The following is a 25,392-nucleotide window of genomic DNA, read 5'->3' as shown; positions in this document are numbered from 1 at the left end:
AGAAGTACTTTTTCTGAAGATGCGACTGCTCATCTGCTGACCTCTGCTGGATCAACAGTGGCATCCAGTGGCCAAAAGTCTCAGCACAGACTCCTTTGTCTCTAGGAAGGGTTTCTATTGCTTTGGGTGAAGTGGCAATTCAGAACAAAACCATTTCTGTTGTCTGTAACTAAGGATCCCCAAAGACATAGTACTTTGTAATACAAAGTGAAGAACCAAGGGCCATAAAGAAGAAATGGAGGGGGGCAGTTTAAGATGGGCTGTGGTATTTATATTTCCTGTGGTATTACTAAACTGAATGAAAATACAGGAGGGGATGAACATATGTGTGGGTGGGAGTCTCGGTTCTCATTGCCTCAGAATACTTTAAAAATAAATCAGGATACAAGATATTTTTATTTTAAAACCAAAGAAAAACTGAGACCAATTTCCATATGCACATTTTCTTTCTTAAAGGGCTTAGGAAAGAAAAAGTAATGGAATTTGCATGTCTTAATTAAACAGTTTACTCAAATTTCAGTTTGCATCTGCAGTGTGATTTTTCTTTTTTTAAGTTTTTTTTTTATGTTTATTTATTATTGAGACAGAATCAGAGCATGAGTTGGGCAGGGGCAGAGAGAGAGGGAGACACAGAATCCGAAGCAGGCTCCAGGCTCTGAGCTGTCAGCACAGAGCCCGACGCCAGGGCTCGACCCCACAAACCATGAGATCATGACCTGAGCCAAAGTTGGATGCTTAACCAACTGAACCACCCAGGTGCCCCTGAAGTGTGATTTTTAAAAACTGATATGATTTTCAGGGGCTAAATTCAGATGCCTGTTTTTAGGGAGAGAACAAAATTGGCTCAAGTATAGCCTTAAACTATAGCAAATATATAGAAAGGAAAAACATTCCACCCAAGATATTTTCATGTTCCAACTGCTTGACTTAAACTGCTAAAAAAGGGATTTTCTGGTAAAGTTCCAGCAAGTAAAATGCCAGTATATTCCAACTTAAAAAAAAGAAAGAAAGGAACTAGTTTCCTCAGTGATATAACAGAAGCAAACATGAATGATGGAGTAATCTTAAATTTTTTATCTTACTTAGATTATACTTCATCTCTCCACGTCAAAGATTTAAAAAAAAAAGTGGGTACCAAGAGGCTCTTTTCTCATGATTTAAATCTGTTCATTTTGGGGGCGCCTGGGTGGCTCAGTCCATTAAGCATCTGACTCTTGATTTTGGTTCCGGTCAGGATCTTGGTTCGTGGGATCAAGTCCCATGTGGGACTCCATGCTAACAGCATGGAGCCTGCTTGGGTTCTCTCTCTCTCTGTTCCTCCCCTGCTTGCACATGTGCTCTCTCTCATTCTCTCAAAATAAACAAACTAAAAATAAATGAATAAATAAATCTGCTCATTTTCTGCTCTGTTTCTAGCCAAAACCAAAAACCCATGGAACTGTCACATACATTACTCTCTCCAACTCTCCTGATAAGAGCTGGCTGGCTCAGATGCACACCCTAAGCTCCAACTCACCTGTTGGGATGAGATGTGGGCAGCATGAACTGGAACTCCACTACACAGGTGTTGTCCTTAAGCTGGCGATGCTGTACGCTGTTAAGTTCGTAGGCAATGTAAGCCCTTCGAACATAAACCTGGTTAAAAAGGAACCCTCAATAAATATATTCCTTCAAAGACAGAAACTAAGAGATGGTTAGCCAGGAAAAAGATAGTCTTGAGAAGAGGGCTGCAAGAAGAAGGCTCTGTACATAAATAACTTGCTTTAATTAATAAAGCTACAGTCTTAGGGCACCTGGGTGGCTCAGTTGGTTGAGAATTCAACTTTGGCTCAGGTCATGATCTCACAGCTTGTGGATTCAAGCCCTGCATCAGGCTCTGTGCTGACCTCTCAGAGCCTAGAGCCTGCTTTGGATTCTGTGTTTCTATATCTCTCTCTGCTCCTCCCCCCGTTTGCGACCTCTCTCTCTCCCTCTCTCTCAAAAATAAAGAAACATTAAAAAAAAAAAGCTGCAGTCTTAAAACTATACCCATGACTATAGATAAAAATAAAATTAGCTTGCCTCTGCTGGACACCCCTGGCTGGGCCATAAACCTTTCACACTGACCCAAACTTGGGGAGAAGGTTTGATCATTAGTAAAAGAGAGCATTATTCAATAGAAGATAAAAGCAAGCAGTGAGGAAAATGAGAGGTACTAATCTGAGCCACCTGACGAGTAAAGGCAGAAGCTAGAAACAATTGCTGTACAGTTCAACTCATTTACTATCTTGTATCATTGTTTTGTTGTCCCATTACCCCAAATTATTTTAGATTATTTATATCCCCCAAATCCTAGGCAAAAGCAGAAAGGCAAAATTTGACATAACATCTCAAACATACTAACCTGACTCAAGAGTTAAAGAAATACCAATAGGCTACATCTCAGCAAAAATCATTAGTATGACCTTGTGCACTTCACAGCCAATTTGCCATGCACATAAAATGCTACATGGGATTCTATCATTATGTGAGGTATATAAGGAGATTTCTCATTAAATGACATGGAAGCACTCTAAGACACTTAGATATTTTTAAAATTTGGTATTTACTGAGTAGGATACATTACGTTCTACTCATGGAATACAAATAAAAAGCCAAAGGAGCTTGCAACAGACTGCAGTGATGTCATATTACATAAAATCATCTAGAACACTTTTCTTCGATCTTCTAAAAACATTTACTTGGCAATTTTACAGCCGTATTCAGGGCCTGCAATTTTTGTGCTTAATGAAGTAGTGTGCCGGAAACAAGAAAAGACTTTGAGCCAGATTGACCTGGGTTCAAATGCAAACCCTTCTGCTTATTATTTATGTAAATGCGGACCAGTCAGAGTCAACCTCCCAGAGTCTCACTTTCTTTTTGCTTCATGAAGTAATTGTAGGGTTAAATGAGAAAAACAGTAAAGCTCTTAATATGTTATTACTCTCTTTCTCATGACAAAATATTTCAAGAGAGCTGCTTAAAAATTCAGAATATAACTGAAATCCATTTTATTTGGCCCAACTCACAAAATGATACATGTTCTGGTCCGCCATATGTTTTTCATTTATTGTTTTGTAGAGAATCCTAATTTATTCTGAAATGAGAGAATTCAAATACCTGGAAAGTAGAAACTATTGAAAAATGCTGGCAGCTATTTTCCCATGATTGGAGCCCAGAAGTGGTGATTAATTCAGCTGAAACACTTGAGTAAAGTAAGCATTTTTTCAAAGGAAAAGAAGACTCTACTCTTTAGCACCAACCTTAAGGCCAAAGAAAAAAAGGACTGATGTGTTAGCCAAGTGGACAGAAGAAATCAGCTAGAAACCAAAAAAAAGGTGATACCAAATTACTCTGAAATCTTACCTCCAGAGCTGCCATCCTCACTACCTGGTTGCTATGATAGAAGAAGTTTGGTAAGACATCAAAAATAGATGTTTCAGATAAGATGAGTTTCTGGAAGGTACAGAGATGAGGAAGCCATTACATCCAAAAGAGAACAATTTCAATGGACAATATTTAGCATTTTGAAGCATGAAGAGAGAGTAACCTACAAATTCTGTCTAGGAATGTCATGTAAGAACTCACCTTTTTTGTGCCCCAGCTACCTCAGCTACAAAATGGGGGTGGGGGTGAATGACACCTATTCCCATGGGTCTGTTGTGAGCATTAGACAAATTAATGTATGTAAAATTCTTAGAATAATGTAGTAGTGTACTATATGTTAATATTAGTGTTAAAGACCATAAGTAACATCCTTCCTGACACATATCTGTACTCAACTTCTTATTTAATCCTCCATTATGGTAAGCCACAGATTTGTACCCCAGTGGAAACCCTCTATTTCAACTATGAACCAAAGAAACAAAAATATCCTTTTCCCCTTTCTAGGTTCCCCAGAAGGAAAACAGACAGAAAGCCTGAAGATTCCCTTGGCTAGATAGAACAATATTACTCTTATTTACAGGTAGAAAAACAAAGTCATTCCTAAGAAAGTGGTTCTGTCTAAAACATAATAGTCAAGGTCCTTTGAATTACTAGTAAAATTTTATAAAATTGGCTCTATACAAAGCTTACTAGTAAGCATTATAATAAGATAAAATTTAAATGACTTAAGTGGCTTTGCCTCTAGAACACTAACAACTACCTGCTTATATGTCTGATTCAAATACTGAACATCAACTAGTGCTACCACCTAATTCTAGCATAGAATACTTTCTAAATAAAAAGTACAAAAGGTAGCAACTTCATTTTTAAACGAAACCACAATTCTAATAGCATTTTTATGAAAAAAAATAATATAAGTGTAAATCATTTTATAGAGTTAAGGCATGAAACTTCATTACAGATTGATTAATTGAACCAGGCTTAGGAATAAAGGGGACAAGAGTGCACAGTGGTAGAAAAGGGCTTTATGTATACCTGCAGGTTCTCAATGCAAAACTGATGTCCATACATGTCGATAGCTGAAAGGAAGATAGACTCTACTTGGTTATGGCGAAGCTCATATGATGGCAAATGGGAGGCAATAAGAACCTAGAGTGAGAGCAAAATAAGAGGCATAAGTTCCTGAGGGAGTGATTATTCTAGGCTCCTATTAGGCAGCTCTGATACAAAAGCAATAAATATAAATCTGTAAGTGCAGGCATCAAAGATAAAACAGAGACCAAGTAAAACAACTTCTAGGTCCTGTAACATAAAACCAATGCCACCAAATACTGCATCTCAGTTGACTCTCACCATGATTTGCGTTGTGGGCAATTTCCCACAGGGGGCAGGGGGTAGGCAGAGAAAACAGCTTCAGTCAAGTTCCCTCAGTGCATGTGATTTACCATTGCAAAGCCGCTAGTCCGGGGGACTGCATGACTAGCTGTTAATTGGGAAATAGGTCTGGCAGGAAGCAGCTGTGGGGAAGGTGGATGTCACAGAGCTAGGCTTTTGCAACTCTGAAGTAGGAACAAAGACTAGGAAAAGCTGCTCTGACAGCCCCAGGTACTCAGTATGAAGGAGGAGGTATTGGGATGTAACCCCAATGCACGTGAGGGGCAGAGAGAGTGAAAGCAGTGTCACAAACAAACAGGGACACGGTAGGACCTGAATACTCTCAGCAAGTCACTGAGAGGTTCAATAACTTTGAGTAGTTCAGTGACATGGATACAATTGTAGAGAAAGCAGAAGGTCACTGAACAGCTTCAAATGCAGCTTACTTGTCAATGCTCATGCACTGAAACACAAAGGGAGTGCCACTTCTTGGCTTCCCTGCTGAAACCTTTTGGAATGGAAATGAAGACTATAGGGTGAAATTAACTGGACTTCTCCAGGGTTGTTCTGATTGCTAGTACCTAAGTCACCGCATTACTTTCTGCTTTCCACACTTGATTTTCTCTTACACACTTATGAAAAAGTTTTCCCTTGCTTCTAAGCTCCCTTTGGGAAGTGAAAAATATGGAGTTTATTCCCATCCCTTAGTTGTCTTTTCCCCACATGACGCTGGTTTACTATCACAGGACTACTAGGACAGTCTGGAAATCATAAGAGAATTTTATCAGGGGGAAAAGACTTCTGTTTTAAACAGACTCAACATTAATGTGTTCCTCTTTAAAAGAACATACTACGTGAGAGCCTCAGTAGCTCAGTCGGTTGAGCATCCAACTTCGGTTCAGGTTATGATCTCATGGCTCATGAGTTTGAGCCTGTGTCAGGCTCTGTGCTGACAGCTCAGAGGCTGGAACCTGCTTCCGATTCTATGTCTCCCTCTCTCTGCCCCTCCCCTGCTCATGCTGTCTCCCTCTCCTTCTCTCAAAAATGAATAAACATTAAAAAATGTTAAAACGTAAAGTAAAAAAATAAAAAATAAAAAACCATACTATGTGGAGCACCTGGGTGGCTCAGTTGCTTAAGTGTCCAATTTCGGCCTAGGTCATGATCTTGCAGTTCGTGAGTTTGAGCCCCACATCCAGCCCTGTGCTAACAGCCCAGAGCCTGGAGCCTGCTTCTGATTCTATGTCTCCCCCTCTCTGCCTCTGTCCTGCTCATGCTCTGTCTTTCTTTCTCTCTCTCAAAAATAAAAATAAACATTAAAAAAAGACAATTTGGCATTATCTGTCAAAACTAAAAATTCTCTCTCTCTGAAAAATAAATAAACATAAAAAAAATACTACAGGAAAACATTAATTTTGAGGGCCATGAGAAGATGTACATAGAAAACTGGATGATCTGTGTCAGGTGATGGAGCAAAAAGCTCATTGTATGTAAGACCAGTGCCCAATCTATGAAAACCATTTCTCCCTCAAGACAGCCAACACATGTTCTTACCTGGCGTGCTCGAAGTGCCACTTTGGCATTGGTGGTCTTACTGAGTTGAGTTAGCTCTGTGAGGATATTCAGCAGCTCATCAGTGAGAGTAGGGTCCCGACCACACAACTGATCCTAATTGTTAATGTGAAAAAATACACATCCACATTAAAAACTGTGGACAGAACTTTAAAATGGGAAAACGGAATATAAACAAAGCAAACATAGCAGGATTAATAAGAAAATGCAAACTTCCTATTATTTGTATCCCAAACAATGTAGTAAAGAAGATCCAGAAGAAGCCACTGCTAAGGAGAAGCCCAAATCCCTCAGTCATTCAGATTCAAATCCTAGTGGATTTCATCAACATTATACTTCTAACATTCAGAAGAAATCATCAGGGACCATTAAAAGGGGTCAGGGGATTCTGAGTAAACAAACATAACACATGATGCCTCCAAGTTTTAAGAGGTTTTAAATAATAGAGGGACTGAGTCAGGCTTTTCCTGTTCCCTCTCCCACTTTTGTAAAGAAGGCAGGATAAGGCCAAAGGAACCACCAAATGTTCAAACCACCAAACACCAAATGTTCAAAATCCCAGGAGGGTGCAAAACAGAAACACAAGAGCAAATTATTCCTTTATAAACACACACTACATAAAAACTCGTCTCATATGCTGACAATTCTATGCCCCAAATCATTTATCCTCTTGCTGTACCAAGAATCATTTCATGATAAGTAAACACGGTGAATCCTTAGATGGATTAGAGGAAAAAAATCAGGCTACTACCATACAATCCATGGGTTTGTTCAATTGGGTCCTTCCTCTTTTAAAAATTAAAATTAGTTAAGAAAAAAATCTCTATCATATTTTGAGAAAAATACTTCCCCAGTGGAATATCCATTCATTCCCTAAATTCATCCATTACCATGTAATTTTTAACTAAGCTGAAAAAAACTGCAGATGTGGATTTTATAAATGGCTGTCCTTTTTCTAAAATTTATAGAGTTACTTATAAAAATTCTAAATACCAGGGGCGCCTGGGTGGCTCAGTGGGTTGAGCGTCCAACTTTGGCTCAGGTCATGATCTCATGGCTTGTGAGTTCAAGCCCCGCATTGGGCTCCCTGCTGTCGGTGCAGAGCCCACTTCAGATCCTCTGTCCCGATCTCTCTTCATCCCTCCCCAGTGCTCTCTCTTCTCGAAAATAAACATTAAAAAAAGTCTTAAACAATACCACATAAATTATATATGTTTAGGCATAGTTCCCTCTACTTGGAGTTTGAAATAATTGTTTTTATATTGTAATGAGTTTTTATTCTCCTTCTACTATAAATAGGACATGAAGATGACCAGATCCCAAAAGGCTTCCTGTTGCTGCCTTTTAATTTTCTTCCTTACCTTGATTATCAGCCTTTTCCCTGAAAAATCTCCAGTTCGTACGTAACCTTCCTCATCTCAGGGATACTCTTTATGGTCCCTTTACCACAACAGTATAAACAAAAGCTTTAGACTTTCAGCTTTTGGAGCAGACAGGTATTTCCCAAAACACTTCTTCTACAACCCTTACTGCCTTCCACACCCAGGGTAAACAGTTTGGGAGTACTCAGCACCACCATGCCAGGAAGAAGGCTTCTCAAGCATTTTAAAGCAGGAAATACCTCCTGGTTCTCTAATCCACCCACCGGAGGTCTGCTCCAAATATCCAGAGGTTTAAAAACACACAATGGGACTTACAGTTAAATAAGTGCAAGTACTATTTTCGCATGCTGAACACAGGGAATTCACTGATCTGAGTGGGGAGGAGAAAGCTGCCTATCAAGTGACTATAAATCCAGGGTTTGGTTGAGCATGTGGTCATAGAACAGAGGACCTATTCCACCTACCCTATGGCATAAGAGAAAAAAGAAGGGAAAAAAACCACAACTAAGTTGCATCTTTTGTTGAGCTCTAAGGAGTGAAATAGAATTTCAAGGGAATGTATAAAATCACCAGAGACAAGACCACAGGAAGACAGAAGAACATCACAGTGAATAAGGAAACCAAGATAAGGTTTTCCTATTAAATCCCTCTTTTCCTAATGTTACTAATAAGAGAAAAACATTCCTTTCTGAGGGGTATTTCCTCCATTCATTAGAACTCACTGAAAGATCTAAAAACCTAACAGGTGTCCTGACAAGTAAAACTAAGCTACTCTGCAAAGGGCCAGACTGAAGTCTCAGGATCTAACAACAAAAACCAACATAAGAACACTAGCTACCTACTTGTATCAGACATGACAGCTTTGGAATGTTTTCCTTTGAAAGGAAATCCAGGTTTACCTTTTGAGATTAAATGAAAATAAAGAAATAAAAATGGAGCTATCTTCTTAACTATAGATCTTGTTTAACTTAACACACAAAACCACTTTCTAAAAAACCACTTATTTTTTTCCTTTTATCTTTCCACTATGAGAGAAAAGGAGGGAGAAAAGAGGTAGGGAAAAAGAAACAGTATCTGAAAGAAAAGGAACTATGGAGATTTAAAACAATAATCGGGAAATAATTATTCATCACAATCACCAAATGATAACCTTTTCCTGGGCTCCTTGTAATAAAGCACAGAAACCAGCCCTTTCTGGGATGTGAAATATCAAATACAGCATCAATAAACTACTATGTCCATTAGTTTATCCTGACTTGGATATTTTCCATTCAAATATTATTTTATCCATTGTCATCATGAGTACTTAGAAAAAGTTTGGCAGGGACGCAGGGGTGGCAGAGTCAGTTAAGTGTCCGGCTTCGGCTCAGGTCATGGTCTCATGTTTCACAGGTTTGAGCCCTGCACTGGGCTCTGCGCTGACAGTGTGGAGCCTGTTTGGTATTCTCACTCCCTCTCTCTCTGCTCCTCCCCCATTCATTCTCTCTCAAAATGAATAATCTTAAAAATTTTTTTTAAAACAAGAAAAAGATTGGCAATAGAAAATTACATATAGAGTAACCTTCTCAACCCTTTCTTGTCCTCTGTTCAGGTCCTAATAGAAACCACCAGATACTGAAGACTATTCTACCCATCAGAACCAACCATCCAAAGACAGAAACTTCCAAAAAGAAGTTTATGGCTCTCTAGCCTAGTGTCAGGCTTGCTTTGGGAGGCCCAACATCACCATCTAATTCTGGTCAACATTTTATAAAAATGACATTAAATGGTGACTCAGTCAGCAGATGTGTTTCCTCAATATAAAGAGGTTCTTTTAATAAGCCTACCTGCTGAGTCTGGGATTACAGGTTACTTGCATAGATCTGCAGGCCAAAGTAAAATAATTATTCAGTAATGGTTAAGGTTGGTACCATATATTTGTTTCTTATATTTATTCTTAACCCGTATGGTGGCTAACACAGGGAATATTTCAGATGTACAGAAATAAAATAAATGTGCTTAAGTGTCAAAACTATAACTAAAATTATGCAGCTGACTGCTAGAAGAGCCCAAAATAATCTAACTTGATCTTAGCAACCTAAGATTTGAAGACAATTCAGAATGGAATGTGACCTAATGTGTAATGTTCTCAAGACATCAACTATTGTTCAGGTAAGTGAGGCACTAATCCCAAAATCAGCAATGGACTGGTAGCTTCTTCCAGTCATAGCTAGACTTTTTGAAATTCCAAGGATGTCATAGGACAGGTTTAACAAGAAATTGTTAATATCACCCTTATTCAGTAAACTAGAATTCACTGAGACACATTGGATAGAATTATTTGCAGTCATGTTAAGATGAAGAAAAGGCTTCCGGTCTAAACCAAATCAAGGTTCACAGGCACAGCATTACTCATAACGAAGCATGGTTTATATCATATTCATGTGGACCATACTAGAAATAACATGTAAGTAGTGAGAGGAGGATTACTCAGCATCAAGTTGGTTACAGGACATGTACTTTGTTATCTAGACAGCTATAAGAATGTTGATAATTTTTATTGGTGCTGAATTGCCTAATTTGGCTACAGAGTCTCTTAAATATCTCTAAGTAAACACAAATAATATTTCTAAGCTTTTCTCTATGAAATTAAATTAAAGAAATAAAATGAGCTTTCAAAAAATAAATTTGGTCTTGTAGACTTTGGATTTAATTGAGGCACCGTGTTCTCCAAATGGACTTTGCATTTTACCTGATATTCTGCTTTCCAGATAGGGTGAAAGATTAGAACAAATTTGCTCAAGAGGCAAGTTGCCTAAGGCAAGGTACTACTAGGCAAGCTAGGCTAATACCTGGAGGGGATGAGGGGTTCTTGGAGCAGCCCACATTTCCTAACACTGATTCGCAGAGCCTGATTGTCTTGATCCCTCCCTCTAGGTTCAAAAGCCCCAGAAATCATCATCTAGCTCAGCAAAGCACACCATCAACATTCCTGCTTCTAGAAAGCAAAGATTGAAATGCCAGGCACATAACCATCAATCAGGAAGCCAAGGTAAGCAAAGAAAGAAGTGGCAGAGAACACAAGCTATGGGATTCCAATGCTACCATGTCCAGATGGTATCTGTAAAAGACAGTAAGACCTACAGAAAAAGTGATCCAAACCAGTAAAATAGCTTTTATCAGCTACCACCGTTAACGCAGATGTAAGGTGGGGTGATGGCAGTGAGACTCTCCCATTACCAAAGAAGGAATGAGGAAGCTCACACCTGGTATCCAGCAATATCACATCAGGAAGAAGGACCTCTCAAGTGTCCATCCCGGCTGCACACGACGTGGCTACCTGGCTCTCAGCTCAAGCACTATCAATTAACTTCTTGATTTCCAAGTCTCTAAGATGAGGTGAAAGCAGCTGATATTTCAAAAGAAACTCAATGATATGAAAGCCTACAGATCCTGCTTTATTTACTGAGTTTTGGTTTGTTTTTTTAAAGAAAAATGTGAAATGCCAAAATAAAGAAAAGGACAAATCCATCTTTTTGGTTCACCTCTTCAACCTTTTTTCTCTTCCTCCTCCTCCCCCAATTCCTCCTCTGCTCACTGTCCTATGCATCCAACCCCAAACACTAACGACAGCTCTTTTCTCCAAAGCGCTCAGCCTGTTGGAAAGAAAGTTTGGGCACTATCCAAGCAGGTAAAAAGTAATCAGGATGACAAGGTGGGGAAAAAAAGAACAGCAGCAAGTCAGAGTCCCATTGGCTTCTGCCTGTCCTGACTGGCAAAAGCAGAAAGCAAAGCCTCAAACCAGTTCTCTGACAGGGCCCAACGCCTCTGCAGCACCCCCGTGTAATTACACACTTGAGTGACTGGACTCTGAAGAAAATTGAAGGCCTGAGCTCCGAACAGCTGCCATTTTCTCTCTCCATCACACCAGCGTGATTACTTGAGAAATGAACAGCCCCGGCTCAAAGCTACTCCAGAATTCTCAGAGGAAATATGGCTCCGTGTTCCAATAATGAGATTCTTAAGGCAAGCGTTACTTACAATCACTCCGCAAAAGGAGCGAGCCGAGCCCTTATATCTTACAAATTAGAATTTAAGAAACCCGGCGACAGTCTTGGACGATCATTACTCTTCTGCTGCTCCAAGGATTCTGGGCTTTGGTCTATTTTTAGTGCAGAAAACTGTTAAGTCCTTAAAAAGGTAATCATAATAAAATGAAAACTTACCATCATTAGCTCCCTAAAAAGGCAAATACACCCCATTTTAGGTCCAAACTGAGAGATTCTTCCACTCCCTCCTCATTACCCTTTTCTGCTGGAAAGTCTTGTTTTATCCAAATGAGAATTAGCAATCGTTGTATTAAAATTAAAAAAAAATCTAACTAGTCAGATTTTTTCCTCCTTTTGATTGAAAAAAAAAATCATCAAATTGCCAGAGATAATAGCACTTCTTTGCTGAAACCTGTCACTTGGGGAAGTTGAAATATATACTGCTGATATATATTTTTTTCTTTCAAATGCATCTTCTGATTTCCTCACCATCTAGCCATTCTACAGTAGCAAAGGTAATGAACTCTCCTTGTAATTACATGGTTTTAAAAGTGGTTATTCTAAAAAAAATGTTCTGTCCTTGAGAGTTAACCAGCTAGGCAGACATGAAGTTGTGGCACTGTTGTTAAACACAAATGTGAGGTAGGCAGTTTCCCTTTATTCTAAACTATGAAATAAAAAGCAGCAGTGGCAATTTATAGTATTTTTTTTTCCTCCAAGAAGAAAGGATGGAATTAAGGTAACAAAAATGCCAATTCCACAAAAAGACAAGAGAAGAAAGTAAAATGGTACTTTGGTCCCCAAAAAAGGCAAAAAGGCAGCTACAAGGCTGTTCATGAGTTGGGGTCTCTAAGAATAGTCCTATTGTTCTCTGATACCAAGAACTAACTCAATCAGAAGTATCTAGGAATGAAGGACTTATACATTGTGTTTAAAAATCCTTAGGTCCACAGAAATTCTACCCACTGGTCAAATATACATTAATTCTATTCACATTCTCACCTCTCACTCCCACTTTCTACTAGTTCTCATATTACGAGGTTATAGGGACAAAAACATGCATCCACTACCATTACAAGAATCTGAGCTTGGAGTTCTATGTAAGTAAAACAGAAAGGAACCAAAGATGATGCAGAATAAATTTAAATTTCTTTGGTGTGAGGGTCAGTACTGGATTTATAACACTGTTTTTCATTCTTATGTTTTGGGACCTAACACTCATTGCTGATATTCATGGAAAAAACAAGAGTTATGGAGAAAAAGTATACTGGCTAGATAAGACTCAACTTTAAAGCTACTGTCATGAACGGCACCAGGAAGCACAAGGCATCTCTCAGCAGAGTCAAGAGATTTGAGTTCCTGTGCATGATTGAATGCATAATAGCCAGAACAACCCTTTCCTGACAGGAGGAGGCTCCTTCAGGTCAAGGACAGAGGTAGAGGTGAGAAATTGTTCATCTACAACCCAAGCACCATTTGTGCCAAAACTACAAAAGACAAGGAGCTTTTCGTATGACCACAGAACCTCAGAAGGAGAAACATTTTCTCAATAACATCACATCCTTATAGGTTCTGAAAAATGGTACTCACAATAAGCATTGTGACCAGAAGATTCTTCTTGGTGACTTGTGCATGAGAGAAGATATAGTTCAGCACAGTGTTCATGTCACTCTTGTTTTCTTCTCGAAGGGTGAACACACATTTGTCATAGTGACCTGCAAGCAGCAAAAAAGAACTGGCCCTCATCCATGGATGAGTATTCACATTTACATGCTTTTATTTGTTTGTTTTTACTGTCTATAATTCACCTGATAAGCAGTGAAAGGAAACATTTGAAGAATTTGCTTGGATAGGGGCACCTAGGTGGCTTAGCTGGTTAAGCGTCTGATTCTTGATTTGGGGTCAAGTCATAATCTTGCAGTGGTGAGATGGAGCCCCATGTCTGGCTCTGCACTGGTGGTGTAGGGCCAGTTTGGGATCCTCTCTTAAGAGACAGAGGGAAGTCTCTCTTTCTCTCTCTCTCTCTCTCTCTCTCTCTCTCTCTCTCTCTCTCAAGAGAAATTTAATTTCTATTTAATTTAATAAATAGAAATTAAAAAAAAAAAAGAATTTCTTGGATGGATTTGTACAGAATTGGCAGTGAGGTTTAGTAAAAGAAATGCTGGACTAGGAGTCAGGCAACCTGGTATAAGATCTGGGCTTAAAGCCTAGCTCTATTACCAGTTTCCTATGTGGTTCTTGGCAAATCACTTTACATTTCTGAACCTCATTTTCATCCCCCACCCCTGACAAAATAAAGGTAGAAGGAAAGTTTATCTTAGAGACTGAGCTGTTGGTGGTAATTCCTACCCCAACCCTTACTCTAAACTTCCATTTAGTTTCCTGGAATGATTTCCTTAGAAAGAGATGATTCTGTTGCTTAAAAAGAAATGTCAATACCATTAAACTTGATGATCTTTAAAGTCTGCCCCAGGTTGAGATTCTGGTTTCAGGTCTGACTCACTGAAAATGTTTCACCCTAACTATAAGGAACAGGTTTTTGTTTTTATTTTGGAAGAGGGGGTCGATGGAGAGGGAATTCCAAGCAGTTCCACATCCAGCGCAGAGCCCAATAGGGGGCTCAATCTCACAACTGTGAGGTCATGACCTGAGCTGGAATCAAGAGATGGAGGCTTAACTGACTGAGATACCCAGGCGCTCCTAACTATATGGAACAGTTTTAGCTCAAAAATAAAGCCACACAAACTTATCAGTGTCTGTAAGAGGGATGGCTGCTACCTCTGAAATCAACATTTCGCCCTGTGAATCCATGAAATAGCTGAATAACCACTAGGCATTCCAAATCCAAACTAAGGCACAGATCAAGGAGAACCTTGCATTAAGTCAAAAGGTCTGTAGGGAGAGTACAGTCATGTACATTTTTACTGACCCTTCATAAGCCCACCAGGGGCAGGTTAGTTCTGGGTGGGAGACCTATGTTTTGCCACAGAAGCATAAGCTTCAAGTTTACTGTAGTGATATCTACTATGGCATATAAGTAATATTCTTCAGAACCAGAGTTAAATTTCCAAGTAAAGGAGAATTAGTGCTTCAATAGACTCAAGGTCAGAATTTTATGAAATCATGAAAATACTAACGGATTTTCATCTTAGTTCAGATTCCATTTTAAATTACAAACCAGACAGTTCGACTGCATTCCTATGGATACCTGGAATACTGACTACGTTCAATCAGGTAACTCGGCTCTATTTTAAATATTAGAGATTAATATAAATTTTTTTCAAAATGAAACTAAATATATCTGAATAAAGAACTTAATTCAGATATATTTTAATTAAGAACTGACAATTTCGGGGCACCTGGGTGGCTAAGTCGGTTAAATGTCTGACTTCAGCTCAGGTCACGATCTCATGGTTCATGAGTTTGAGCCCCACTTCCAGCTCTGTGCTGACAGCTCAGAGCCAGGAGACTGCCTCTGATTGTGTCTCCATCTCTCTCTCCCCCTTCCCCCCTCACATTCTCTCTCTCTCCCAAAATAAGTAAACATTTTAAAAAACTGACAATTTCATATAAAACCTATTTAGAACAAAATGGACGCTATTTAAAAATTAGTTGTCCTACGTAAATTCATACTTTTCCTAATAGAGACAACTTTGAAGAGATAATAAAAATATATCTTGGTATATACTAGGACGAGGACAAATAAAAAGAATATTTACCCAAGAGAGACAGCAGAGATACTAAGCAGAAAGAAAGTAATGATACCACATTTTAAAAAACTTTTTATTGTGAGATATACATACAGAAGAATAAATAAATACCCACATAACTACCATCTATCTTAGAACATTTTTAATTATCTTTGAAGGATCCTATGTGTTCCCCCCCTCAGGAATACCTACTAAACTGAATTTTATGTTACTCACTCTTTTGCTTTCCGTTTTTTTTGCTTTTGCTTTTCTTTACATTTATTCCATTTATGTCTCAACATTGTTTCTGAAATTCATCCTTCAGTTTATATGTATAACTTGGTTCATCAACTTTCACTGCATATAGTAATCCATTGTAGGAATATACTAGAATTCAATTATTTATTCTAGTTGTGTAATTCGAAGTGTTTCCCGTCTATTTTGCTATTATGAACAGTGCTGCCACAAATAGTCCCATATGTATCTCCTTACAAACACGTGTGTTTCTCTAGAGTTTATTATCTAAGACAAAACTGTTAAGTTGAAGAATACATAAAAGATTCAACTTTATTTAAAGTTCTGACAAACTGTTTTCCAAAATAGTTTGCACTTCAGAAACTTGCACCGTCACTTACAGAAGTAGTGGAGGATGATCTTTTTAATTTTTGGCAATCTCAGTGTGCTTTTGGCTTTCTCTAATTAGCAATGAGATTGCACATCTTTTCATATATTTGTGGATTGTCTGTATCCTCCCTTTTATGAATTATCTTTTTATATATTTTGACTATTTTTCAAAGAGGTTGTCTGTTACTTATTTATTAACCCCTTTCTTTAGGTGTAGGTTTTATACATACCTTCTCCCACTTTGTGGCTTATGTTTTCAGTCTCTTTATGGCATCTTTTCATCAACAGAAGCTCTGAAGTGGGGTCAAATTAATTGATCTTTTCCTTTCCAGTTTACACTGTGTGTCTTCTATGACAAAATCTTCCCTACCCTGAGGTCATAAGGCTATTCTCTTAAAAATTTAGTACTTTTGCATCTTTAGAACACATTTAAATCTTTAACTCATCTGGAATTGACTTCTGTGTGTATGGTTTAAGGTAGGGATCTGATTTCTTTTTTTGGTCTTGCAAAGAAGCCATTGTAGTAGCATCATTTACTGAAAAGTCTATCCTTTCCACCTGATCTATAATGCCTGCTCTGTTATAATGTAAATTTTCATATATGTGTGGATCTGTTTCTGGGCTACTATGTTCTGTTGGTCTATTAATCTTTCCCTATAACTATATCACAATCTCTTTATTAATATGGCTTTAGATTAAACCTTGATATTTCATTGGAAAAAAATCTTTCCACCTTGTATTTCTTTAGAAGTAGCCTGGTTATTGTCAGACTTTCCTTGAATGTAAATTTTAGAATTAGCTTGAAAGATTCCATGAAAATACCCTACTACAATTTTTACTGGAACATCAATGAATCTACAGATGAAATCTGGGAGAATCAATACTTTGCAGGTGTACATTCCAATCTAAGACCATGATATTTATTCAGATTTTCATTATTATTGTTCACTCATTATAATTTTTTTCAAAAGAGGCTTGTACATTTTTTATTAGACTTCTTCCTTAGTATTTATATTTTGGGTTGCTATTTTAAACGGCATATTTTTCTAAACTGCTTTTCTAAACAATTGAACTATATAGACATACAAAATTAAAATACATTCGATTCTGTATTCAACAACCTTTTTAGACTTTAATTATAATAATAAATATGTGGATTCTTTTTTTTTTAATGTTTTATTTATTTTTGATACAGAGAGAGACAGAGCATGAGAGGGGGAGGGGCAGAGAGAAAAGGAGACACAGAACCAGAAGCAGGCTCCAGGCTCTGAGCTAGCTGTCAGCACAGAGCCTGACGTGGGGCTCGAACCCACAAACATGAGATCTGACCTGAGCCAAAGTTGGAGGCTTAACTGATTGAGCCACCCAGGCGCCCCATGTGGATTCTTTTAGGTTTTCCAGGTAGACATCATGTCATATCATATCTAATAGTGGCAGGTTTATTTTCTTATTCCTTTCCAGTTTATATACCTTTTGCACTGGGTAGCACATACAGTATGGTGCTGAATAGCAGCAGTGAAAGTAGGTGCCCTCATCTTATTCCTGTCTTAAAGAGAATGCTCTCAACAATGCTTTCAATTTTTCCTACAGACTTTTTTATGGAAAGATTTTACATGTTTAAAGAAGTTCCATTTTATTCTTCATTTGCCAAGAGTTTCTCACGAATGAATATTAAATTTTGTCAAGGGTCTCCCCCATATCTTTAGGTGACCATGCTTTTTCCTCTTTGAATTTCTTTGATGATAAATTACATTAGCTGGTTTTTCCAATATTAATTAAGCTTGCATTAGTAGGATAAAGACAATTTGGTTGTGATATATTATTTTGTATATACACTGATGGATTTAGTTTGCTATATTTACTTGAGGATTTTTGCTGGTTATTTGTGGCCCAGTCATCCTTTAAAAGATGCAAAAGGAAGCAAAATATGTAAGAAAATGTTAAGTGATATTTCAAATTCTATGTTTCACTGCCACCTTGTGGCAGGAAGCAATATGAGCAGTATGTAGCTTTTAAAATCCTAGCTAGAGGTGTTTCACATTTAGAGACTTCATACATCATTTAATGAAGCTCTTCATAGAAAGCCAGGGATAAATTCCACCTAAATGATACACTGAAAAGTACTGGAAAATCTGAGCCTTTTTTAGATGGCTGTGGTTCAATCCGTGGATTAGCTGCCAAGAGGCAAGCTCTTTAGATAGAGTTTTTCAATTTCAACCTGGTCATGACTCAACCAACTCTCACTAAACAAGGTCAAGAAGACATCAACAGGGAATACTAATCTTCACTAGAAAAATTAACTCAGCCCTTTCCCAGAAGGCACACCGGATTTACAATCTCATCAAGCTGTCTCTGTTGTTCTTTCTTTGTCACTAGTGGGATTTGGAGGTTTAGTTTTTAATAAAGTGGTGACGGGGGAAGAGTTTGTTAATGGCAGGTGTTAGTAACAGGATGAACTGGCTCAGCTGCCAAAGGTCCTACAGGGAACCTTTCTCAGAAACAGAGTCCTCAGGAAGAGGCTTACCATTCTGGAACTGTGTCTCTACTCGCAGGTACTGCCGTAGCAGATCCATCACAACAGCCTTCATGTGGCCTCGGATGCCACTTCGGTACCTAGGCAAGCAGAAAAGATCTCCACTGAAAAACCTGAAAGGCTAACACTATTAGATAATGGACTATTCAAATAAGTCCATAGCTTGAATTCAAAGCTTCAGAAACCTGCCTCTAGACAATTTTTTTTAATAAAAGAAAGAAAAGAAAAAAGGAGAACAAAACAAAACCAAAAACCACTTGACAGCCCTACCTAACAACACCCTGGTTCAGTTCCCACTGCTAAGTAGAAATAATCATTACACTCCTGAAATTTCAGGCTATGGGATATCTGAAAAATTTATGAGCATCTTAGAGTTGAAAATGTTCTGTGAATGTTCCTTCAGTCCAATAGTTTGCTATGTAAGCTAAGAAGAATGAGTGTCTTACTCTGCCCTGCGCCAGAAGAAAAATTAAGAGTTTCATCAAAATTACAAGGAAAAAGAATGAAATTTCTGTGCTTTAATAATTCACAGAAAGAAGTAAAACAGAAAAAAGTCATCAGAAATATTTTAGCTCATAGTCCTAAAATATTTATTTAGATATTTAAGGTATTTAGGAAATACCTGTATCTTCCAAGACACAAGACGCAAGTACTTTCTAACAAGTCAAACCTGAGATAAATCTCTTGGTGAGTACTTAGGAGAAAGGAAGGTAGGGGTATGAACAGGTCTGTGAATCTGGAGTTACATGTAACTACCTCTGTACCAGCTGGACAATGCTCTGAGTGTTCATGAAGAAAACTTCCCGTTCAGATTTCCGGTTCAACGTAGCTGCATGACTATCCAGGATGTTGGCAATCTAAAGAAGAAAGAGAAAAGAAAAGAAGCCCAACTCAACAAAGGTACCTAAAGCATTAGCCTGTGTAGCATTACACCAGTAATCTTAATTATAACACGATAATTTCCATCTTTCACATGCTGGGAGCAGCTGGAAGTTACTGGGCATCGTTTAGAGGCTTAGGTTAAATAACCAACTTTTATTTCTTTTCACACTTTCCCCAGATGAACTAATAAGTGTATCATAAAAGCTACCATCCTATCAGAGGCCCTTGACAGGCAAGAAATGTTTATGGTCAAGGTTCAGACTTTATTCCCACTTGCCTAGCTTAACTCCCTACATGTAAATTAGCTTTACAGGCAAAAATTAAGCATGCTGCTGGGCTAGTAAGAAAGTGGCTGCTAATAAAACTACAAATATCCTTCCACTTTAAACTCATAAAATTCCTCTAATTAGGGCACAGGCCCAAGAATAAACCTCTATGAAGTAAAAGACCAATACGCTTTTCTCATAACCACAAATACTTTTAGATTTCACATATAGTACTTTGGTTATTGGGCTTATATCCTGAGACAAACTAGTGAAGGACACAAGGCTCAAGACGGCAGGAGTATAACATCCAGACAGTATCCAAGCAAGAAAGAATCCCACAACATGAACTCCATAATTAGTAGCTAGTAGAGAAGTGTCACTCTATAATACCTGCTGGCTGGGAAACTGACAGAGGACTGATGTGATGTTGCTGGCATACTGAGCCATTTCCTTCTTGATAGACTTCTCCACATTGGGAGGAATACGACCAGAGACACTGGTCATAATATCCTGCAATTCTAGGAGGGGCAAGGAGGGATCTCTGAGGGTCTTCATCAACCGCTCTACCCAGTCTTTTACCTGAGAAGGAAATAATAAGATCAGACAAAATTAAAATGATCTCCAAAATAAAGTGATGTATCTGGACTCAGTATCATGCAGTATTTACTATGAAACTATAATACAGGCATCTAACTCTGCCCTTAATCTCTGGTTTAAATCCCATTTAAATGTGAAGTCAATGACACATATAAGCAGCAAGGATTTAAAGACTCCACATCCCACAGCTAAAGGTAAGAGAGTTTCAGGCCAAATAGCTTTCTTTTCCTCCCTCTTAAAAAATCCTTATGTGATTTTTAAACTATCTGGAAGATAAGGTACCCTATTTGTAGACCCTTTCCCCAAGAGAAATGATTCATACCCTGCTGCTAAAAAAAGGATCTGGAAGGCAGTATCCATTCATTACGTTGACCAGATTATCCAGGACATAATGGAACACTCGATGGAGCTTCTCGCCTCTCAGTGCTGTGCTCTGGTTCCATGGCAGACTACCTGTGTGAAGCTCAGCCTGTCAAGCCCAATGAGAGATCAAGTCATCCACTACCTTCTAGTCAAGTAACACACAAACACTGCAACTCAGAGTCATCATCAAAATCAAGACCTCCTTTACCATGCCCAGTTACAAGAAGATAAGTCAACGGAGGAAGCATCATGAGGAAATCATAAAATCAATAGTAGAATACTACTAGTTTCATAGTAATTCCTGCAAAATCTAGTTCCATAACACTACAGCCACAAACACAAGGCATGAGATGGGGGGAAAAAAGCATAAGAAAAAATAAGTAAAATAAGCACTGAAATCACCTGCCCCTTCAAACTACCCCTACCATGTAATCAACTCTTAGAGAGCAATATTAAAAGTAACTTCCTACTTACCTGTTGGACCTTGCTAGGGTTGTCTAACTGCATTTTGGCTATTACACAGCCAGGATCAAGAGCTGCTCCAGGCCGTTTGACATAATGGATACAGCCAGACTCTGCAGCTGTTAAGGTCATTACCATCTTCATCACCTAAAGCAAAAAAAAAAATAAATAAAATTACTAAAATGAATGATTTTAAAAAGGCTAGTTTTCCTTTCAACATCTAAGTCACACCATCTCTAATTCTACCCATAATAATAATAATAACATTGAAATCTCCAACAAAGTAGAAGGAGGGCAATTTGAAAATCTCTCAGGACCTAGCTTTAGGGATTAATGACAGCTATTGACATTTCTTGTTTCTAATGTTTAAATTGATTTTGCCCTAGTTTGTGTTTTACTTGTTTTATATTTAAAATTAATAGTTTAGCCTTCTCATACCCATGATCTAGCTGTTGGTCTGTCTACCTAAGATGCCCATGCCAAAATCTGACAGTCTTTCTTTACTCTTCTTTCTCCCTTATCTACCAATTACCAAGCCCAGCCAAACGTGTCAAAAATCTTCCTCTTTTGCCATGTCTTTGGTTTAGGCCCTCATCATACCTGTCCTGGAGTACTTGAAAAGCCTCCCAACAAAATTCCTTACCACTGTACATCTCCAACGAGGTCACTAAATGCAATCATTCTACAGCCCAAATCTCATTGTATCAGGTGTCTGTGTAAAATCCCTCAGAAACTCCTCATTGCCTCCAGGGGAGCCTAAACATTTTAGTATATCTCATAAGGCCCTTCATGATCTCATGTTATGATGACTTACTGAGCATGTTTGCTTGCCACTTCCCATTAAACCTTAGCCAGTTCTCAACAACACCAATTCGTACTTGCAGTTCCCTAAATATACTCTTCTGTGCCTTTGTACATGCTGTTCTTCCCTTTAAACATTCGTCCTGTCCTTCTTCACCTGGTAGATTACTATCTACCTTATAAAGATTTTTTACTTAAGTTTATTTATTTATTGAGAGAGAGAGAGAGAGAGAGAGGGCAAAGAGAGAGGGAGAGAGGGGGAATCCCAAGCAGGCTCCACACCATCAGCTCAGAGCCCGATGCAGGGCTTGGACCCACAAACTGCAAGATCATGACCCGAGCTGAAATCAAGAGTCAGATGCTTAATGCACTGAGCCACCAAGGCACCCCTAAAGATTTTTTTAATGTTTATTTATTTTTGAGAGAGAGAGAGAAAGAGAGAGGCAGAGAGATAAAGGACAGACTATCCGAAACAGGCTTTGTGCTGATAGCAGGGAGCCCAACGTGGGGCTTGAACTCACAAACCACAAGATCATGACCTCACCAAAGTTGGATGTTCAAATGGCTGAGCCACCCAGGTGCCCCAACTACCTATCTTTTATTTTTTTATTTCTTATGGGTTTTTTAAATTTATTTTTGAGAGATAGAGACGGTGTGAGAAGGGGAGGGTCAAAGAGAGAAGGAGACACAGAATCAGAAGACAGGCTCCAGGCTCTGAGCTAGCTGTCAGTACAGAGCCAACCCATGAACCATGAGATCATGACCTGAGCCAAAGTTGGACACTCAACCGACTGAGCCACCCAGGTGCCACTTTATCTTTTAAAAGTAAGATCAAAGTCCCCTTTCTTTCAAGAGGTCCTCACCTATTATCCACTACATCCACCAGCTGCACCCCAATTTGGGTTTAGTGACCCCTGCACTCTGTGCTTAACTCTTTTGGAATTCGTATTTCATTACTTGTCTTTTTTGTGGCCTCACTGCACCTATCTTATTTTTTCTCTGTAGAACCAACCTGTAGCATGATTCCTGACACTCAGTAAGTGCTGTTGTTGCTTAGTATCTGTCTTTGGAGCAAGAGATTCCTCATCTCTCAAAGAAAAACTGTAACTTTTTGTTTTTAAAATTGTGTTCATAAGCCAATTAAGCCAACTGATGCTCTGCACTATCTCTTTTCTGTTACTCTTTAGTCCTAGTCCATCCCAGCAGATGCTTCTCCCACCTTCTGCCCTGTGCCCCGGGAGCCCGCCACCACCCTGACCTCAATCTCAGCGTAGCACTGGCCAGCAAACACATGGCCTCCATCCTCCACAATGTACTGGATTAACTTCCCAGCAGAAGGTGAGCGCAACACCGAAGGGTCATTTTCCTTCTCGAACACACAGGTCTTATTGCCAATTGTGATGCGATATCTAGGCAATAAGTAGGAGTATGTAAGCCAATAAAGCACCATGGGTTGTAAAGGAGAACATTAGAATATGTCAATCTGAAACAAAACAAAACAAAAAACCACATCCCCCTTCTCCAAACTCCAAACTTTATTCTACATACAAACAGGAAAAGAGAACATTCATTCCATCTTTGCTGGCAATGCACACAGCCAAATTTCCTTCAATAAGGGTCAGATTAAGTAAATTATGATACATCTATATAAGGAAATACCATATGACCATTAAAAAGAATAGACACCTCTATTAAAAAAATGAACATGAAGATGATGATGATAATATAATAACTAACATTTCTTGAACCCTTATGTGTCAGGCAATGTTCTAAGCACTTTCTTTACATGTGTTAATTCATTACACTGTCATAGCAACACTGAATGGCCAGTGTTGAACAATCTGCGATAGATGTTAAGGGAAAAAAAGAAATCTAGAACAGTATCTAAAGGTTATTTTTATTTGTGAATGTATGCAAAAGAAAAACACAGTAGGTATATATACATATATATATATATAATATGTATAAAATTTTTGCAAAAATAAACTGTTAACAGTGGTTGATTAAAAAGATAAGAACTTATTTTTCATTGTCTAGTCACAATGGAGTGGCAGAGACACAGTGTTTTTAACTGTAAACACTTTTGTACTCTTGAAATTTTTAAGTATATGTACTATTCTTCTTACTTAAAAAGGAATACCCAAATAGGCCCTGAAAAGTCCCAAAAGTGGTGACTACTGAGAGGAAAGGCTGATACAAATGGACCTCACACAGCCCCTTACCTATCCACTTCCTCCTTCATGTACGTGGTATAACTGCTGCCATCATAGGACAAGAGCAGCCCGCCGTCACTCAACCGATGAACGTCTACTTCTACGCATGAGCCGTTCATGATCACTACATAGGAGTTGGGGGACTGTCGAGTCACCTGTAGGGAAGGAGAACCAGAAGGGACAAGTCAGTGTGTTCCTTCCAGGTAGAGCCCCAGACAAAATTTCAGTACCTCAAAGATATAGGTTAGAAAGATCTGTCAGAGAGGCAGGTGCTCTTAGCATCAGTATCTGTGGGCATGGCTCAGCCCTGCTGCAAGCTAACAGGGTGACCTTAGATGCTTTTCCCTAGTCTAGTTGTTCTCGGACTCCTTTATCTCTTGGCTGCATATGTCACCTTGAAGAGCCCTAAAACACTTTCATAGAACCATCATATACTGCTTCAGGCTACTGACACAAATAATGACTGTGATTTCACTAATATCCCACCCTGCAGTAAACCAAATATTTCCCCAATCTCTTGACCTAAAGAAAGCAAGCTAACAAAGAAAGACAAAAAGTAAGGTGTAGTCTGCAGTTGGGATCAGCATACCTTAAGTACATATTTGACTCCCTCATAGATAAGTTCAACATCCACTGTATTCAGAAGTGTATGAGCAGGAAGAACTTGACCTCTGAAAGAACAAGAATAACAATGTGAGACACATTTACTCCTAGAAAGTTCCAGAAGTTCATAAGAAAATCCCAAAAGTTATTAATTGTAGCACTTCCTGAAATAAAGACTGGAAACAACCTAATGACCATCAGTAAGCAACTGATACATGAATTACAAAAAAAAAGCCTTATAATGAAATACTATACAGCCATTAAAAAGATGAAACCATTTATGTACTAATATGAACTACTCTCCAAATTACACTGTTGAATGAAAAAGGTAAGTGAAATTGTGAACAGCTTCAGAGGATGCTACTATTTGTGTTCTTGGAAAATAGGGGGTGGAAGGGCACCTGGGTGCCTCAGTTAAGCAAATGACTTAGGCTCAGGTCATGATCTCACAGTTTGTGAGTTTGAGTCCCACGTTGGGCTCTGTTGACAGCATGGAGCCTGCTTTGGACCCCCATCCTTCCCTCTCTTCCCCTCCCCAGCTTGCACATATGTGCTCTTTTTTTTAATATATATATATATATATATATATATATATATA

General features: G+C 38.6%; 1 protein-coding gene across 5 annotated transcripts in view; it reads right to left on the bottom strand.

The window, feature by feature from the left end:
* The window catches only part of ACACA (acetyl-CoA carboxylase alpha), a 279,134-nt gene that overhangs the window by 132,671 nt on the left and 121,071 nt on the right, over nt 1-25,392 (bottom strand). For all 5 annotated transcript variants that reach the window (XM_029929349.1, XM_029929353.1, XM_029929351.1 and 2 more), the window contains 13 exons: nt 24,781-24,862; nt 24,201-24,346; nt 23,237-23,387; nt 21,190-21,324; nt 20,675-20,821; nt 20,146-20,334; nt 19,364-19,464; nt 18,599-18,687; nt 13,352-13,476; nt 6,334-6,447; nt 4,441-4,554; nt 3,385-3,474; nt 1,517-1,635 (listed from right to left, as the gene is read on the bottom strand). In XM_029929349.1, the coding sequence (XP_029785209.1) occupies nt 1,517-1,635; nt 3,385-3,474; nt 4,441-4,554; nt 6,334-6,447; nt 13,352-13,476; nt 18,599-18,687; nt 19,364-19,464; nt 20,146-20,334; nt 20,675-20,821; nt 21,190-21,324; nt 23,237-23,387; nt 24,201-24,346; nt 24,781-24,862 (1,602 nt within the window). The remainder of the gene's footprint in view (nt 1-1,516; nt 1,636-3,384; nt 3,475-4,440; nt 4,555-6,333; nt 6,448-13,351; nt 13,477-18,598; nt 18,688-19,363; nt 19,465-20,145; nt 20,335-20,674; nt 20,822-21,189; nt 21,325-23,236; nt 23,388-24,200; nt 24,347-24,780; nt 24,863-25,392) is intronic.

The sequence above is a fragment of the Suricata suricatta genome, chromosome 17 (genome assembly GCF_006229205.1).
Source record: "Suricata suricatta isolate VVHF042 chromosome 17, meerkat_22Aug2017_6uvM2_HiC, whole genome shotgun sequence".
In the NCBI taxonomy this organism is placed as follows: Eukaryota; Metazoa; Chordata; class Mammalia; order Carnivora; family Herpestidae; genus Suricata; species Suricata suricatta.
Note: the sequence above shows the minus strand (reverse complement) of the source record. Positions and strands in the feature narration are given on the sequence as shown.